This window comes from Cyclopterus lumpus, chromosome 5 (genome assembly GCF_009769545.1).
Source record: "Cyclopterus lumpus isolate fCycLum1 chromosome 5, fCycLum1.pri, whole genome shotgun sequence".
In the NCBI taxonomy this organism is placed as follows: Eukaryota; Metazoa; Chordata; class Actinopteri; order Perciformes; family Cyclopteridae; genus Cyclopterus; species Cyclopterus lumpus.
This window is the reverse complement of record NC_046970.1, coordinates 12,226,638-12,238,635: the sequence shown is the minus strand read 5'-3', so window position 1 is coordinate 12,238,635 and position 11,998 is coordinate 12,226,638. Positions and strand designations below refer to the sequence as shown.

The window sequence follows — 11,998 nt, the reverse complement described above, 5'->3', positions numbered from 1 at the left end:
TTGCACTTATAAACATGTGTGACACCCAGGCTGCACTATTTCAGTTGTGTTCTGTATGAAAGGTTAACACATGGCTGTTTCTGCATGAGACACAGAATACCATCTTAACTTGAATTCCTCTTCTTTCTTGTATCACCTCCCTTTATAGTACTGTTTTCACATTTTAATCTGTTTTCTCTGTTTTCTCACTGAAAACTGTGATGTATATTTACTCAGAATCATTCCAACCAAGCTATCCAATTGTTATTCACTGATCACTTTTGGATTTATGGAGAACATTGTCCAATTAAACATCAAACTTTTACTCAAACTGTTCATTTCCTGGAAGCTCCAATCATTTGACAAATCATTGATCACTACCACACAACCTCTTGCGATTTTTAAAATGCGTTATAGTCATCAAGCACTTGTGTAAAATATGGGGCAGCTAAATCATAAAACATTTTATATTTACTGTGCTATACCAAAATGTTAGTTCATCTCTTTACTGGCGCCCTTGCTTATAATAACTATAACCTCTTCATTTAAAAGAAGCCGAATTCAGCAAACAAATACAAAGCTCCTCTTTGCGATGGTGGAGCTGTCGTCTCCTCTGAGACAATTCTCTGACGGACGTGTTGCAAGCTCGATCCATTGCGTGTCCTGCTGTCAGAGAGTCTTTGTTCTGTTCTTGTGATACCATGCTAGAGATGGTGACACGCGCACGCGCGTCTTACAATAATTGTTTTTCTTTTCTCCATCAGCCGATGGATATCAGCACGTGGCCGCCACGTCACACGAACATCAGCACCTCGGACAGCAGCCTCTGTCAGTGCGCTGCCTACTGCGGGTGGAGCTCATCTTCTCAGCCGCGAGAGGGAAGATAGGAAAGCCGCTGGCTGCAACTAAACCGATAAAGAAGTTTACGTTTGAGCTGACGTGCCTGAAATAAACAACTGACATCCCGGAGGTCGTGGACACGTCGCCGCAGCCTGCCATGTGGCAGTGTATTGTTCACGGAGGCCTTGGTTTCTTTAGGTGAAGATTTGAGGATGATGTGCGGTTGTTTTCACAACCCGGAAGGGACGGTGGCAGTCTGCTTACAGCTCATTTTTATGTTTGCAGGAATCCATTTCTGACACCTTCTTCTTTTTCCTGATTTTTGGCGCAGAGATGGTCGGGAAAAACAGATAATTGTGAGTGCAAGTTGTCGTAAAATGAATTCTTCTTCAGGTTTTTTTCTCTCGCATCGATCTCTAACATGCAACGCTGCTGGATTGTAACTTTGTAACGGGGTTGTCGGAAGATGTGGGACGAAAGCCACTCGATCGAACAAAAAAGGCTGGAGCGAAGAAAAGGAGACAAGAGGAAACACTGGTGACTTGATGGATGCCACTGCGAGACAACAAAGGATGCACGCGTTGTTGTCGTAATATCTCCCCATAGGTAAATGGAGAAACTCAAATATAAATCGTCTTTGACTTAGTTGTTAATAGGATTTAATATTAATCTCCTCAGACACCCTCGCTGCTTTTCCACCTGAAGAGGAATAGACTCCAACATTGTTTCCTCTGCTGATTTAGAAACACCAAGAGGAATGTCGGGGTGCTTATAAATTACCGGGTTGAAAATGTGCGCTTGAGAGAATGATGTTGGACTCGTCTGACTTCAATGTTGGTGCCTCACAGTTCGTGGCGTTCAGCCTCCATTGGCTCTATCCATGATAAATAATGCTTCCCTATTGGCTGGATTGCGGTGCACATGCTATAACAACAGGATATGCAAATATATATGGGCTAATGGGATGGGATAATAGCCTATCGTGCTTCATTGCCAGAGATCTGTATTTTATTTAATAGACTGTAAATTGCTAAAATTAAATGGTGTGGATGCCATAGTATTAATAATAACAGGCCTACACATAATGTTGATTTCAATGTATAATGGACCTGCTGTCAAGCTGAAGGCTGTTTTGTCTCACAGATCAGTTGTGCCTGTGTAGTAAAGCTACTTAAGAATGTTTAAGTATCGCATCCAGATGTTTTTCAATGAACTCAAAGTGTTGTTATTGATGCGCTCTGGGTCAAGCAGGAGGACTGAAACGGGCACAGACCCGGACACGCAGACCAGGATGCGAGGGCTCGCTATAGGAGGCTGTGGTTGGCCGCCGTTGAGCTGCTCTCACCGGGATGATGAGGAGGAATATTATGGCTCTGACTCCCGGCCACGCAGTCTGGAATTGGAGGATACAGAAGAAAACAAATCTGAGGGAGAAGGACTGGACGCCACTTCCCTTCCGAGTCTCTCAGAGAGCGGGATGCGATCACCGCAGTGCCGGATCTGCTTCCAAGGCCCGGAGAAGGTAGTTAGGCTAAATATTAAAGGTATTACTGTGGGTGCTTAAAAAACGGGTCAGCCATTCAGTCGGGACCTGGTGCCCATGAGCAAACCTCAAGGTTTGCTCATGGGCACCAGCAACCTGTAGGAACCTGCAATGCAGGTGCTTACTGGTTCATGGGGCCACAAACCATGTGGTGCTCATCTGAGGAGGTCTGTTCAAAAGCAGGTCGCAAAAGGGCCATGTTCACTACTCTACTGTTGTTTGAGCTCCATATAATCCATAGAAATGTTTGCTACCATGAAAATGAAATACTAGAATATGTGAAAATGAAACTTAAAGTTAAACAAAACAACTAACTGGCAACGCTCAGAAAAGCCCAATACATTCAAACGCATATTATTGAAAGGAAGTTGACCCAAAATACTTTTGTAAAATATTCTTACATTACATAAATAATTGCTTGGTTCAATGTAAACCTTTTAGGGGTTTGAACTAGTTGTCAGCATTAATACTCCAAATGTTATCAAAATTGAAGCAACATCCAATATTTACCATAATGCAAGTCAAGTGTAAATTATTGCAAGACTCTCCCTGCTCTGTAAATGTCAATGTCTTTGTCCATTACAGTTTGTTATACATTTATATTCTTCTAGCTTAAAGTGAGATAACCCAGAAGACATCACTATGTCATCAGGGTTATTTTCTCAGATCTGAAGAGCCAAGACATTATACTTATCTTAAACATAACTCTTTTCACATGCATCCAGAATGACTAAGACCAAAAAAAGGAATTAATCTATCAACAGTGATCGGATCAGTAATAGATTCATCTGATTATTTCTCCAAGTTCGATAATTTGCTAAAGGACTCTTCAGTAGGAACCATTAATACAGCAATCATGCCTTTGATCATTCATTTATAGGCTACAAGAAGGTCACACAAAGTACAGTGTTCGCTCAAAGGATGTTATTGCTGTCTGAGACATGGAATCTGAGCAATAAAGGATGAAATCAGCCTGAGAGACAGATTTTGCTCAGAAAGTTTTAGTTTCCCCTCCAGATATCCAACTAATTAAAGACTGTGCACATTACCTGGAGACAGAAAATAAAGTGAGACGTGTGAGAGTGTTGTTAGTCCGAGGGCCTTAAGGAGTGTCACACTGAGAGCAAAAACCTGCAGCAGTTGACCTGTAATTTCTTTTGAGGATACGTGAAAGTGACACCAAAGAAGCAAACTGTATGAATGCGTTAAGCAGCACAGTGAAATGTATCAAAAATACTGTAAACTCTCTCTTTACTACAAATTTGATTCATGTTTTTAATTTCTGATTAAATGATATCCTCTGAACATATCCACCATGTCTTAAAACATTATCCTAACAATGAGGCACCGTCGCTTTTATTCCCTATAGTCATAATTGAATGGGAGATCAACTGCCGATAGCTTTTCTCAGGAAATCTGGCCAGAATTTACTCCAGTTATTTCTGTATATCCAGTTGTCAAGGAGTTCATCACTACTCTAAAAATCTTATCCCACCTGTTGTTGTGATCGGAGAGAAAGACAAGCTGACGAATTCATGCATGTCAGAGAGACGTTGGAGAGTTGGAGATACAGGATCCTATACACTGATGGTGGAGACAATAAACACTGGTTACATGTACAGGCACAGATAATATAATAATGCATATGACAGAGAAATCTAAAGAGTCATTAGTTATTTCATTCATTAGTTCCATATTACTGCACCAAGCATTAACAATTGTTTGAGAAAGTTGTTTTAGGAGTTCATTTTATCCCATAGTTTACTTTATCAGGATAAAGCCAGCTGACTTCACCCAACCTCAAAACATTGGGGTTAAAAAGTGTAGCTTCAGTTTGTTACAATTGACACAAAAGACCCATGAAAATAGCAGTTAATTGGCAACAAAGGTGAACGTAAGGCATAACATATGGGCTGTAGGAACTTTGATCTTACTGACAAAGACACAATGAATCAGGAAAACTCCTTCCTGGACCTTTGTATAGCTTTGTCACACTTTAACTGTAACAAAACCAGAGTCACTGAAGATTTGTAAACACCAATATATCGATTTAAAAAAACTTAACTCAACAGAAACCTTATAAAATATATATATTTTTTAAACCTGAGAGGCACAAGAGTGTTATCCTGAGAGGATTCAGTTACTGTGCAGACATCAACGCTTTAATGTCAAATTCTGTTGAAGTGACTAGAACAGGTTAAAAAAAGCTGCGCATATTCAAGGTAATAATTATATTGAATAGTAATAATGATTTGTAGTCTGTCATTATTACTTGATGTTTACTCTCACTTTGAAACCTGTTCTCTCTCTAACAAGTACACAAAAACATAATTGGAGACAAATAAACTAATATCAACCTATACCCAAAATGTGTAACATTACAAAACAAAGCAATGATGTCATGCAGCATCAAAACAGCCCCATTCTTTCTAATATCTTAAGTTTATAAACATATTATTTTATGTGCATTCATCCAGTGTAGTTTCATATTGATCATATGTGTTGGTGCTTGCTCCAAGCTTTTATCTTTTTTAATCCCTTTGCTAGCTTCATAACAGCAACAACACAGGGCCTTAAGTAGATGGAATGTGACAGTAACAATAGCAAGGCTGAGGAGGCAAGTTGTTATATTCGTGATAAAGATCTTCATCTTTATTTTTACTGTCATCTTTGGCAAATCAAATCTTGGAAGAGGCAGATTCAATAATAGCTTCAAGATCCTGCTGAATGCAGCTGTTTGTGTTGTCCTGCAGGGAGAGCTGTTGAGCCCTTGTCGCTGTGCTGGCTCTGTGCGCTGTACTCACCAGTCCTGCCTTATCCGCTGGATCAGTGAGAGAGGCTCCTGGAGCTGTGAGATCTGCTACTGCAAGTACCAGGTCCTGGCCATCAGCACCAAAAACCCACTTCAGGTACTCTCTCTCTCTCTCTCTCTCTCTCTCTCTCTCTCTCTGTCTTCATCTTTAATGTGGAAACATTATTTCTGGTTAAAGGAGCTTTATGAATCAATTCCTTAACATTAGACTGCCAAGCTACATGGCAGAGAGCCATTTGTAAATTCTACATTGCCAGATATGAGTGAATCAGTTAACAGGCAGTTATCACATTAGAGGTCATTGATCAGAAGGTGAACGTAATGGCATACAGTAGAAGCCATGCAGTGCTTACTTACATCACCAACTCCACAAAGGCATTTGGACTGATTTTCTCCAATCAATGTGCACTGATTCCTAACAGGAAGCATGTTGCTGTTGGCAGATAAATAGCTCATTTTCACAGAGCTATTTATACTGTTTGTTTTTTTAACTGACAAATGGATAAGTGATAAACTGAATAAAGTGATGAGGAATTATAGGAAGATGCCAAGAACAAATTAATGAGACACTACACAGAGTGTGCACACAGACAGTGGACGGACAGACAGAATCACCAAATGGTGTCAGCTTCCGAATGCTGGAACAGAGATACTATCAGATGAAATGCTTGTTCCCTCAGATGCGTGTCTTGCTACAATCCCTGCATCTCTAAATGAAGAATATACTTATTCTGGAGAATTGGCCTGATTGTATAAGTGAAATTGTTTAATTCATTCAGGAATTCTCAAATTTACTTAGATATAGGGTTTCATTATCTGTGTTAAAGCTTGAGCAGCAGAGGCTCAGTGAGGCTGTTATTTTATAGCACTTTGGTGAATGACAAAGCACTGTGGTTACATCAATATAAAAGGCGTCACACTCAAATAATGTCTGAGACCAACCCTGCACTATTACAGTTTCTCACATAGTAGAGAATGGATTATGAAATTGACATCTAAAGTTCAAAGTTCCAGTCCATTTTTGTGTCTGTTCTAGTGGCAGGACATCTCTCTGACTGTCATTGAGAAGGTGCAGATTGCAGCCATCATCTTGGGCTCTTTGTTCCTCATCGCCAGTATCTCCTGGTTGGTGTGGTCCTCTCTTAGCCCTTCAGCCAAATGGCAGCGGCAGGACCTTCTCTTCCAGATATGCTACGGCATGTATGGCTTCATGGACATAGTTTGTATAGGTAAGGCACTCATACTGATGCTGCCATGCGGTGTTATTTCACAGGTGGATGATGTGGATATTAATACACGTATGGAGACAGTGTTAAATAATATACTTATGGTATACTTCACTTAATTAATTCCAATTAGTTGCTATCTAGTGAGTAATTTAGTCAGTGCACAACAGGTCAACTGAGTACGGACAAAATTGGCAATTTGTCTATTGGCAAGCACAATTAAACATTTCCAATAAATAAAAAATACATTAAAATGTATTTTGGTGAAATTTAAACTTCATGGCCCGCACCGGAGGAAAAATAGAGCACCACAGTCATCCTGGGCATTATGGATCTCTTTACCAAATTTCAGGGCAATTTATTTAACAGTTGTCAAGACATTTTACCAAGGTCACCGTGTATATATGGTGCTAAGAAAAGTCTCACATTTTCATGGCAATGCATCCAATAGATGCAGACTTTGTGTATATAACTTAGTGGATGACCGCAAAGCACAATGCAGATAGTTTACACAGACAATACATTAATTCTGAATGCATATATGTGCTATTAGTTTATTCTAAGTGCACAGACAGATGAAATAACACGTGTGTTGCATGAGTATATTTGTTGCATACGTCTCTGCTTCTTTTTTTCCCCTTGAAGGGATTTTCATCGACTCGTGTTTCTAATCAAACATCAGTCCAAAACACCCACACACAAGTCTATAATAATAATCTTTTTATTTTTGAGAACATATAGTTCTTATCCACTCTGTACCTTTTCGTACTTCCTGATTCTCATTGAACAAACAACTATTTGTCTATATGTAACATTGCTTCTGGCCCCTACCACCCCTACCCTTTGTCCTTTATGCACAGGCCTTATAATCCATGAAGGATCGTCTGTTTACCGGATCTTTAAGCGCTGGCAGGCGGTGAACCAGCAGTGGAAAGTGCTGAATTATGAGAAAGCAAAGGACTCAGGTGACCCCATCAGTTCGAGCAGTAAAGGTCGTGTTGACAGGAACTCGGACAGCGGACAGAGGGCGAGTCGACATGGGACTATTCTCAACCACCACTGTGGCTATACCATTTTGCACATCCTCAGCCAGTTAAGACCCAGCAGTCTACGCAGAGCCAACCATGAGGTGGTCATGAGGGTGACCACTGTATGAGGCTGAGGAGGAGATCAAAGTGTTGATTGGATCTAATGAAAAAAAAACGATTCCAATCTGCCACAGAAACCCTGCCGGTAACTTCTAGTCTCACATTTCGCTCACAGAATCTCAAAGTGGACAACAAGAGATATTTAGTCAAAGGGAGAACAGTTTTCTTTAGGCCCACTCTAAAAACAAAGACTGAAAAAAAGACAAATAAGAAAAATGTATACATTTTGAAAAGGATAAATCTTTGCTTCTTAAAGCTATTAACCTTCTTTTTTTTTACCACTATAACCAATGTTCCAAAATGTTTTTTTATGTGTTGCTTTCAAAAGACAAAACAAGATGATTGATTTGGATGTTACTCTATAATAGGGAGTTTGATAGGGGAAATGATTGCGCTCCTACTCATGTGACAATAATAATGGCCCCAACCCCCCTAATTTTTTCAACATATTCTTGAAGGTTTACATCAATGGATCAGATATTGAAAAGCCCAATAAAACAAGGCACAATTGCTTAAAATATAATTTACCCTACAAGTACAAATCGTGTTTTGTAATAAAGACTTTGTTGATCTCAAAAGTGGAACTGTGTTTTATGTTTGATCTCATTTTAGGCAACAAGATGGATCTTAGCAAATTTAGCTGGGAAAACTAATTTATATATGCAGATTGCATTTACCTTTTGGGATTACTCAAATATCAAATTATTGTCGGCAAAATCAAATAACACACACTCTGGGTTTATCAGTTTTCATTGTCATCCCGCAAATAAAAAAATTATCTTAAAAATCTGGGAGAGGCTTGAGTGGAAAATCCATTCACAAAAGGACAGAGAAAGACAAAGGGCAAGGTCAGTTTACAGCAGACCGTTTTCTGTGAACCTATGAACAAAAAACAAGTCTCTTGTGAAGCCTTACACCAGGATGGGACTATAATGTGTCACCCCATTCTTGACAGAGTGAACTGAGAAGATTATTACGGTTGACTCAGAAGATACAGAGGGAACTGCAGCATTTCCATTCAATGGATAACACAATGAAGATTCTAAAAGTGAGAAATTGCGATACATGAGCCACTGAGTGGCTTCAGGATTAAGAGTCCTACATCTTATATTCACTATATTCCCTGAACTCTGTATTTGTGATGTTTGACTGTGGATGGGCTCCAGTTTCTATTCGAACATTTTTTTCAACAGCAACTTAGTTAAACACAAACAACATTGCTCTCTTTAAGCCCCAAGCTATTTTCTAGGTTTCTGCTCGAAATATCATACCCAAACTAAAAAGGGTGTATCTCTGCAGCCACAAAGGCTATTTAAATAATGTTGGTGTTATAATAAATGTGGACTTCTGTTCAGATGTGTACATATTACTATATATGTTACTGGTTAAGAGTAAATAAAGATGAAAGACAGCAAAAGTTTAATTTCCAAGTTCGCCTAGAAAAAAAAGCACTTTCAGGATGATTATCTCTTGGAAAGACGCACAGAAACAGCAAAGCACATCAGAGATCATAGCACAATATGTGACCAGTCTCTCTGCAAAGTTTGACTTTGAAAAAGTAAAGTAGAACAAAGTTAGAGAGGTTTTAGTACAGATAAATTAGGCGATATGGGCATTTGGGCAATTTGAATTTTCTCATGTACCAAACCATATATTTCACTTTTATATTACTTATGGTGTTCAATACATCTAAATATAGCAGTCTTTGTTGATTAGAAGAAGAAAAAATAATTTTTTGAACAAAAAAAAGCCCAAAATAAGCAACATTTGTGACTGTAAGCGCTTAATCGATTCATGTTGCTGTGTTCTTTTGCTCATATCTCAGAGATGCTTTGGTGCAGAAGGATTTTAAAAAGACATTTATAATCTGTGTGGAGTCCTCTTGCTTTTTGCTATCTGGCTTTTTCTGATAGTATCAAGCTACGGGTTTCTAGTTCCGGAAACGTGCTGAGTGGGCTGACTCCTGACAAAATGATGATTATGATATTTTCTTAGTTCTTTCAGTTGGTGTTTGAGTTGTGTGGAAATAGTATTGTAGCCCAAGTTCTCTTGTTTCATTTGATGTATAACATCAATATATTTGCTCATGTTTATTGTAAGGTTTTACACAGTCTAACTATGATGTGTAAATCGGCGCCCAATTGGGCGCCATGGGGCTTAAAATGTTAAGTGTCTCCCTCATATGTTTCAATACATATATAGCAACAACAATACTAATTAATGCTTGCCGGGGGTGAGGGAAGCCGTCAAACTGAAGAAGGAGGCCTTTCGGGCCTGGCTGGCCCAGGGGTCTCCTGAAGCAGCTGACGGGTACCGGCGGGCCAGAAGGGCTGCAGCGACGATGGTCGCGGAGGCTAAAACTCGGGCATGGGAGGAGTTCGGGGAGGCCATGGAGAAGGACTTTCGGTTGGCCTCAAGGAAGTTCTGGCAAACCATCCGACGGCTCAGGAAGGGAAAGCAGGGTCTACCCCAGGCTGTTCTCAGCAGGGGGGGGGAACTGCTGACCCGGACTGGGGACATCGTCGGGCGGTGGAAAGAGCACTTTGAGGAACTCCTAAACCCGGCCAACATATCCCCCGGAGAGGGGGCAGCGCCGGAAGACTTTGGGGTGGATTCACCCATATCCCTGGCATAGGTCGCTAAGGTAGTCAAAAAGCTCCTTGGTGGCAAGGCGCCAGGGGTGGATGAGATCCGCCCTGAGATGCTGAAAGCACTGGACATTGTTGGGCTGTCTTGGTTGACACGCCTTTTCAGTGTCGCATGGGGGTCGGGAACAGTGCCCATGGATTGGCAGATCGGGGTGGTGGTTCCCATCTTCAAGAAGGGGGACCGGAGAGTGTGCTCGAACTATCGTGGTATCACACTGCTCAGCCTCCCGGGAAAAGCTTATGCCAGGGTGCTGGAGAGGAGGCTCCGACCGCTTGTCGAACCTCAGATTCAAGACGAACAGTGCGGATTCCGTCCCGGTCGTGGAACAGTGGACCAGCTCTTTACCCTCGCAAGATTACTGGAGGGGTCCTGGGAGTTTGCCCAACCAGTTTACATGTGCTTTGTAGACCTGGAGAAGGCTTTCGACCGGGTCCCTCGGGGGTTTTTGTGGGGGGTGCTGCGGGAGTATGGGGTGCCGGACCTGTTGGCACGGGCCATCCGGTCTCTGTACGCCTGCAGTAGGAGCTGTGTTCGTCTCCTCGGTAGTAAGTCAGACACGTTCCCGGTGGGTGTTGGCCTCCGCCAGGGCTGCCCTTTATCACCGGTCCTGTTCGTGACCTTCATGGACAGGATATCTAGGCGCAGCCAGGGGGCGGAGAGGATCCGGTTCGGGAGTCTCGGGATCGCCTCTCAGCTGTTTGCGGATGATGTGGTCCTGTTTGCCTCCTCGGACCGTGACCTCCAGCATTCACTGGGGCGTTTTGCAGCCGAGTGCGAAGCGGCAGGGATGAGAGTTAGCACCTCCAAATCTGAGGCCATGGTGCTCTGCCGGAAACCGGCGGATTGCTCCCTCCAGGTGGGGGCAAACTGCCTACCCCAAGCGAAGGAGTTCAAGTATCTCGGGGTCTTGTTCACGAGTGAGGGTAAGGTGGAGCGGGAGATCGATAGGCGGATCGGTGCGGCTGCAGCAGTAAAACAGGCTCTGTACCCGTCTTAGTGAAGAGGGAGCTGAGCCGGAAGGCAAAGCTCTCCATTTACTGGTCGGTCTACGTTCCAACCCTCACCTATGGTCACGAACTCTGGGTCGTGACCGAAAGAACGAGATCTCGGATACAAGCGGCCGAAATGAGCTTCCTCCGTAGGGTGGCCGGGCTCAGCCTTAGAGATAGGGTAAGGAGCTCGGACATCAGGGGGGAGCTTGGAGTCGAGTCGCTGCTCCTTCGTGTCGAAAGGAGTCAGCTGAGGTGGTTCGGGCATCTAGTCAGGATGCCTCCTGGACACCTCCCATTAGAGGTTTTCCGGGCACGTCCAACTGGTAGGAGGCCCCGGGGAAGACCGAGGACACGCTGGAGGGATTATATCTCCCGGCTGGCCTTGGAACGCCTCGGGATCCCCCAGAATGAGCTGGCAAGTGCTGCGGGTGAGAGGGAGGCCTGGGTCGGCCTGCTGAACCTGCTGCCACCGCGACCCGACCCCGGATAAGCGGGTGATAATGGATGGATGGATGGAATACTAATTAAATAGGACACACCTGCATCTGTTAAAAAATTTGAATGTGGACTTTTAGCTTAAAGTAGCCTATGAAAATACCACATACATCAGTAATTATTTGTGAAAAGTACGATATTTAACTTGGTACTTGTCTTTCACTTGACTGTTTACATTTTATTTTATGTTACACTTCTGTTCAAAGAGGCACATTAGCTATGTATGTAATGGCTACAGTTTCACTTTGCATGTTAAGAACATAACATTTTATGTCATTAGCTCCATCTTGACACCCTAGTGTTCCCAGGCTGGG

The 11,998-nt window shown here is 42.3% G+C and overlaps 1 protein-coding gene across 1 annotated transcript; it reads left to right on the top strand.

The window, feature by feature from the left end:
• Window positions 1–1,996: 1,996 nt before the first annotated feature.
• On the top strand, window positions 1,997–7,556 carry LOC117731441 (E3 ubiquitin-protein ligase MARCHF9-like). The gene is made up of 4 exons (XM_034533808.1): window positions 1,997–2,341; window positions 5,116–5,271; window positions 6,211–6,403; window positions 7,261–7,556. The coding sequence occupies exons 1-4, from the start codon at window positions 1,997–1,999 to the stop codon at window positions 7,554–7,556; spliced, it is 990 nt and encodes a 329-aa protein (XP_034389699.1).
• Window positions 7,557–11,998: the final 4,442 nt, after the last annotated feature.

Coding starts and splice junctions, on each gene's coding strand:
- LOC117731441 (XM_034533808.1), top strand. CDS start 1,997: ATGTTTAAGTATCGCATCCAGATGTTTTTCAATGAACTCAAAGTGTTG. Junction 2,342..5,115: donor GCTTCCAAGGCCCGGAGAAG/GTAGTTAGGCTA, acceptor GTTGTCCTGCAG/GGAGAGCTGTTGAGCCCTTG. Junction 5,272..6,210: donor GCACCAAAAACCCACTTCAG/GTACTCTCTCTC, acceptor TGTCTGTTCTAG/TGGCAGGACATCTCTCTGAC.